At 59.9% G+C, this 7008-nt stretch overlaps 1 protein-coding gene across 1 annotated transcript; it reads left to right on the forward strand.

The window, feature by feature from the left end:
• On the forward strand, positions 167-4466 carry TMEM187 (transmembrane protein 187). The gene is given in 4 exon segments (XM_003135487.4): positions 167-293; positions 2530-2578; positions 3184-3962; positions 3965-4466. Coding segments are annotated over 2 exon segments (795 nt in total). The 5' UTR covers positions 167-293; positions 2530-2578; positions 3184-3430; the 3' UTR covers positions 4228-4466.

Here is a 7008-nt window from a genome sequence, read left to right on the forward strand (position 1 = left end):
GACGAGCCGGGCCGCCGCGCGCCGGGCAGGCCCCCCGCTCCTCTGGCTGTCGGGCGGGCAGCCCGGCCTGCGGCGCCTGAGCCGGGCGGGCGGGCGCAGGGGAGCTCCGCGTCGCCTCGCGTCACCCCGCGTCACCGCCCGCCCCGCCCGCTTCCCAGAGCCTGCGCCCCGCCCCGCGCGCAAGCGCACAGCCGCCTTTCGGGTCCGCCCTTTTTCGAGATTTGAATTTCCCCCAGCAAAGCCGAGAGGCCAAATACCCGGATGGTGCTCGCTGGCCTTTTCGCGCCAATACTGTAAGTTCTCATAACAACCTTCAGAGGTGGGTACTGGCGTCACCCCCACGTTCCAAATCTTGCAGGAGACCGTCTCGTCGCAGCACCTTCATGGTCACTGCCAGACGCAGGCTGTAATGCGCTGCTGTCCGGGGTCTTGGAGTGACAGCAGGTGAACTTCCCAGATTCTGTCCTCTTTATTTCATCTTGACATCCACCAACCTCTAGCCGAAAGTTGGCCTGTCCTACAATTCCAAGTGTAGGCAGCCAAGCCCAGAGCGTTAGCCTGGTGACTATGTCACCAAAAGAAATGATGAGAGATCATTTTAGATCAGATGGCTTTTCCTATGGAGATCCTGAAATTAATTACAAGACCTACTGGCAGGCTGAATAACTGCTTTGAAATTACCGTAGTTATTCAGCCTCCCGCAGAGCCTGTCATTTAACCTGTTAATAAAGAAGCACAGGAGTTCCCTGGCGGCCCAGTGGGTTAAAGATTTGGTGTTGTCATGGCTGTTGCTCCAGTTCCATCCCTGGTTTGAGAACGTCCTCATGCCCCAGGTGGGGCCAAAAAAAAAAGAAGAAGCAAGCACATATATTATCACACATTTTCAAAAATGTTTTAATACCTGTCTTTAGACGTATTAAATTTATGTTGGAATTTTCTGTCGTAGTTTATGCATCTGGAGGCATTTGTTTGAGAACGGCCAAAGAGTCCTGTGACGCAGCTAAAGACGAGAGCCCTCACCTGTGTTTGTGTGGCCTCTGACCATTCACAGCACCGCTCTGGCCCCAGGTCCTTCCCCTGTAAAATAAGGAAGCCGAGCTGCTGGTTCCCAGGGAACTCGCCCCCGTGCAGTGACTCTCTTCTCAGAGTTCAAGAGTCACGGTGCTGGCTCTAGGCTCCTTGGACATCCGGGTGGCCCCTGATCTGCAGAAGGGCAGCAAGGGTGGTCCAGGGAGTCCGGGGCACAGCAAGCATTTATTAGAGATGCTCCCGGCCGAAGAAGCCAGTACTGCAACAGGTGATGGTGGCTCCTGACCCAGGAAGCAGGAGCACTTCTTAACGCTCAGCCAGGAGTTGTCATGTTTTGCAGGACTTCCCCCAAAGACCCCAGAACCAGCACCCGCGGGGATAATGCTCTTGAGCCCGCTGGCCATCCTGTGCTGAAGGAGGCTGGGAAGAACGTGGAGTGTTGGGTCCCAAGGCTCCTGGCAGCTCAGGGGTACAGCGGAGCTGGGCCATAAGGTCCCCAGCGTGGTCTTCTGGGTGGACCTGGAAAGCAGGTTTCCCTTTCCGTTTGCACAGCGGCCGGAGAGGGCTCACTTGCCCTGCCCTGTCCGGACCTCCTTCTCTGACAGGCTGACACTGTTTGGCTCCTGTCCCTGGCTCTCCTCCATGGCGGCTGGCAGACAGGAGGATCTTCACGCCAGCAAGTCAGGCCCCGGGTGGGTTCAGGGAAGGACCCAGAGACACTAGGTGTTCCGCTGGGCAGGGCCATGCCAGTGCCACAGAGGACAGGACAGCCGAGTTGGGGGTTGTAAGCAGGCCAGGCGCAGGGGGGAAGGAGGGCAGACTGTGGCCTGCGACTCGCTCGCAGGACTACGTGCAGGTGGCCCTTAGGCGTCTGGCCCAGAGGTTGCCTTTAGCAGAGGGCTAGCCCCCGAGGGGGCCGAGCACGGTGCCATTGGCCGTACGCAAGGGAGATGCTGGGGACTGCAGTGCCTGGACCCCTTTAGAGGTGGCCCTCCTGGAGGTGGGCACCTGGGGCGGGGCAGCCCCCTGGGCTGGAGGCCGTGGTAGGCGGGTGGCGACAGGGCCCCGCGCTGAGGTGTTGCAGAGTCGGGGCAAGGGCTTCAGTTCAATCTGTGAACTTAACAGCAGGCCCTTGCGGCAGGATTAGAGCCAGGAAGCTCCCCCTGAGGCCCGGCGGGCCCCAGTGCCAGTGTGCCAAGCGAAATGGCAAACAGGAACGAGGAGCGAGCAAGGAGCCAGAGGGAGAAGGCGCAATCGGACCCTCGCCCTTCCAGGTCCTAGACTGCCAAAGGCAGCCTGGACCTTGTGCTAAGTGGTCCACACATCTAAAAACTCACTTAATTCACCCAGTGACTCCGTAGGAAGGTGCATCCTACAGGTGTGCAAACAGGCCCAGAAGAGTTCTAGGCCCGGCTCACACAGTCTTGCCTGCTGTCTTGCCTTTGAGTCATTTTCAGAGCATTGACCTGCCTCTCTCATGAATATTCTTGCATTTCTCAGCCCCTAGGCCCACTCCGAGCACAGCCGCCCCAGCACCTGACAGTCCACGGTAAGCCCACGCTGCTGGTTGGCCTGGGACCGCAGGAAGCGGAAGGGTTGGTGGTGGTGGTTTGGGAAGGTGTCGCACTTCAGGGCAGGGCAGGGCAGGCTGGTGAACCAGGGTGACAGGCCTGGGGGCCGCTCCCCCTGCCACCAGCCTCAGCCAAGAGGCGGAAGCAAACCTTTCCTTCCCATCTCCCCTCCTCGCTGACCCCCGGTGCCCCATCCCTCACCCTAGAGACCAGAAATGGGACCACAGCTTGTGGTTTCTAATTGACCTGGCTATTGGGTTAAAAGGGCTTCGGGGCACGCCTGGAAACGTCCACAGTTATAACAGCACTGAGGTGGGTTCAGCCATAAACCTGGGCAAGATTTCAGTCTCTAAATGCGGAAGAGCAGCATAGGTGTCAGGAGAGAGCGCCATGAAACCACTAGGTAGAGGGTTCCAGAGGGTTCCCGAGGCTTCTGGAGGCCACGCCCACGAAGGCAAATGGACTGTGGCTCTCGCTGCACTTTTATTTCTGTTTTTTTCTGATGCAAGCGGGTGGCGGATCCCGAGGCTGCGAAGTGGGGGAAGATTTTCTTTCTAACCGCACTCTCTTTGTAACCACAAAGGAAAGAGGCAGAACCCGGGCCTCCGCCGGTGCCAACCAATCAGCAGAACCCCCGCCTTCCCCGGCCCGCCCCCGCCCCTGCGGAGCAAGGTCACAGCATCTGCGGCGGAAATCACGGGACGGCTTCCTGCTGGCTCAGCCGGGAGGCCGAGGCGCGGCCGTTGGGCCAAAAACTGTTTATCTGAATCCTGAAACACCCGCGGCGACAGCTGCTCCTTGCGCTCTCCGGCCTGGGTCACACCTCGGGGATGAAGGCCGCGTCGGGGCGGGCCCTGCTCCACGTGGCCCTGGCCAGCTGCCTGTGCGTGGCCGCCGTCCGCAGCGGTGTTTTCGACAGTGTCTTCGTCCAAGTGGGCCGCGAGCACTACGCCGAAGCCCCGCTCGCCGGCCTCCCCGCTTTCCTGGCCATGCCCTTCAACTCACTCGTTAACTTGGCCTACGTGCTCCTGGGCGCCTACTGGCTCCAGAGCGAGGCCAGCGCCCCCGGGGGCCCCGCCGAGGTGCAGAGGGCACGCTACCTCAAGGATGTCTTCGCCGGCATGGCCCTGGTCTACGGCCCGGTCCAGTGGCTGCGGATCGCGACGCAGACGCGGGCCGCCGCCGTGCTGGACCAGTGGCTCACCTTGCCCATCTTCGCGTGGCCCGTGGCCTGGTGCCTCTGCCTGGACTGGGGCTGGAAGCCCTGGTTGCTCCTGGCTGTCGAGGGCCTGTCCCTGAGCAGCTACGGCCTGGCCCTGCTGCACCCCTGTGGCTTTGAGTTGGCGCTGGGCGTGCACATGGCCACTGCGTGGGCCAGGCCCTGCGCACCCAGGGGCGCCGCGGCGGCACGTCCTCGGCAAAGTACTTGGCCCTGGGCGTGCTCTCCTGCGTGGGCTTTGTGGTCCTCAAGCTGTGTGACCATCAGCTTGCGCGGTGGCCTCTCTTCCAGCGGCTCACGGGCCACTTCTGGTCCAAAGTCTGCGACGTGCTCCAGTTCCACTTTGCGTTCTTGTTCCTGACGCATTTAAACACTTGCCAAAGACGCCCTCCCGGGGGGATGAAGTAAAGCGAAGAAGGAAGGTGCTCCCAGTGTCAGGTGACGGCTGACAGCGCACACAGCGATGCCGTGGGAGCCTGTCCCTTCCTGTGAAGTTGCGGGTTCGCGTGTTACAAAGAGTCAATTTCATGAAGGGTTAGGGTCTCTGCGACTTACTTTCAAGGTGCAGGGCTGTGGGGAGCCTTTGCCCTATTCTTGTGTCTTTACTGCAGCTTGAAATTTCTCAAAGTAAAATGTTGGTTGTCAGACGTGGGATGTCGGCTGCAAGTGCAGGCTGGTGACCATGGGACAGGGTAGCTTCTGGCCCGCCTGCCAGGCCAGGCACTGGGGTCACCCGTGAGTGTCCCCAGAGGTGTCTGGGTCCAGGGAGCCTGAGTCATAGCAAACTCATGCTGAGCAGACGGATGGGGAAATCCGAAGGCCAGAACACTTAACTCTGTGGCATCTGTGACGGCCAAGCTGACAGCAGGTCACATGGAAGCCACGTCACCGCAGAGCGTTTGTGGAACAAGGCAGGGTGTGTCTAGATGCAGAAACACGCACGCAGTGTCAGAAATGGAATTCTCAGCAGAATGTTGCCTGGTGGGTATGGCGTAGGTGTCCTCAGCAGCCAGGGTCACCGAGGTGTCAAGTGTCTGTCACTAGGTCCTTAGGAACCATGATTCCCTGATGACGTCTCAGGGTAGGGCCCTGGCGTTGGCATCTTGAAACCCTGAAGCGTTCTTCTCACGCAGATGACGGTGTGGGGTGGGGACACCGGGCCGAGGAGCTGCTGAGGATTCTGCCTCTCCCACCTGTGAACGTGCTCTCTAGGCACCCGTTTCATGGCCCTGTCACCTGAGGTGAGGGCAGATGGAGAGGACACCCTCGGTTGCTACCTGGCCTCCTCCCTCCCCCAGGGGCTGGGGCTCGAGGCAGGCGCCGCAGGGGAAGGGGGGGCTTCGCTGGGGGAGGGAGCTTTGTTCCGCTGCAGGTGTCTCGAAGGCTCTCTGTGTCCTGGGAGAGGCCGAGGGAGGGAGGGAGGGGCTGAGACGGGGCGGGGGAGGGACGGGGAGGCCCAGGGGCCCGTGCGGGCTGCACGCGTCCCCTGGCCCCGCTTTGCTGGCCCTGACAGAGGGGAGCCACTGAGAACTGGCGCTTCGCGGAGCCTTATTCACGCCATACCTTTGAGCCCCGAGCACTCATAACTTATTTTGCTGTTTTCACTTTATTTTGACCTATACCCATTTAACAAGTGACCCTGAGAAGCTTCTGGGTTTCATTCCACGCCTGTGTTGGGCTGGGTCCGCACACTCAGACGAGGGCGACTCGACTGTTTCCTGGACGGTGGGGTGGACCGTGGGGGCTTTACCACTCCAGGGCCAGGGAGACCCTGGGCAGCAGCGTGGACTCCACCCAAAGGAGAGACTCAGGTGGGGCAGAAACCTCCAGAAGCCCAACCCCCTGCCTCAGATAAAATGCAGGGCGACAAACAATGGTTTAGAACCAGTGCGTCCCACGTGTTGTGAGAGACACGCTCATACCAAAAAATTTCTCATTGTTTATCTGAAATTCAGATTTAACGGGGCCTCCTAGCTTTATTCACTAAAATCGTACAACCCTTGGAGTTCCCATTACAGCTCAGCGTAAACGAATCTGACGAGTATCCATGATTCTCACGGATCAGTTCCTGGCCTTGCTCGGTGGGTCAAGGATCCGGCGTTGCCGTGAGCTGCGGTGTAGGTCGCAGACGCGGCTCGGATCCCACGTGGCTGTGGCTGTGGTGTAGGCCGGCGGCTACAGCTCCAATTCGACCCCTAGCCTGGGAACTTCCATGTGCTGCGGGTGCGGCTCTAAAAAGACACAAAATAAGAGAAAATCACCCAATCCTACCTTGAGCCAATCCAACCAAAGCCAGAGGCCTGGAACCTTCTCTCTCTTCTGCCTTTTTTTTTTTTTTTTTTTCCGGGGGAGGGGGTTGTTTTGTTTTGTTGCTTTTTAGGGCCACACCCGAGGCACATGGAAGCTCCCAGGCTAGGGGGCCAGTCGGAGCTACAGCTGCTGGGCTACACCACAGCTACAGCAACACCAGATCCCTAACCCACTGAGCGAGGTCCGGGATCAAACCTGCGTCCTCATGGATCCTAGCCAGGTTCTTAACCTGCTGAGCCACAGCGGGAACTCCCTCTTCTCCCTGTTTTGGATTAGTGTTTCTCCAAGTGTGGCCAGCCCTCACCAAGCAGCCTCCTGCCTCCTCTGCTGCCCTGGGGACCGCCTTGACCCCACCCCGAGTTGAGGGCGCCGGGGGATGGGCTGGCAGCTGTGCCCCCACCCGGCTCTGCCCTTTGGTCTGCCTTTTGCCTCGGAACAGCAGAGAAGCATCGGTTACCAGATGGGCCCTCTCCCCGCGTCTGGCCTAACGGTTCAGCGTCCCAAGGCTCAGAGACACCTGCACGAAGCCCTCGTCTCACAGAAACTGAAACTCTAGGTGCTCACGAGGGGGCCAACGAGCCACCCGTCCCAGTCTTGCCCACTCCGCAGTGCTGGGCGCAGATGCTGCTTGCGGGGCATTGGCCCTGGGCCCCCTCACCCCGCCCGCAGCCAGCGCCAGGGGCTCACTCGTGGCGCTCCTTTCTAACGGCGACGAGAGGGGCCTCCCTGCTGCCCTCCCACCAGCAAGGTGTCAGCTGGCTTTCCCGTCTCGCGCCCCGCCACACACGCACACGCACAAGTGCACAACTGGTGCCTGTGCATTGGCTATTGGAAGTTAGGAGTCGTTCTTCTGTGAGTGGCTGCTTTATTTCCTTTCCT

This window comes from Sus scrofa, chromosome X (assembly GCF_000003025.6).
Source record: "Sus scrofa isolate TJ Tabasco breed Duroc chromosome X, Sscrofa11.1, whole genome shotgun sequence".
Taxonomy (NCBI): Eukaryota; Metazoa; Chordata; class Mammalia; order Artiodactyla; family Suidae; genus Sus; species Sus scrofa.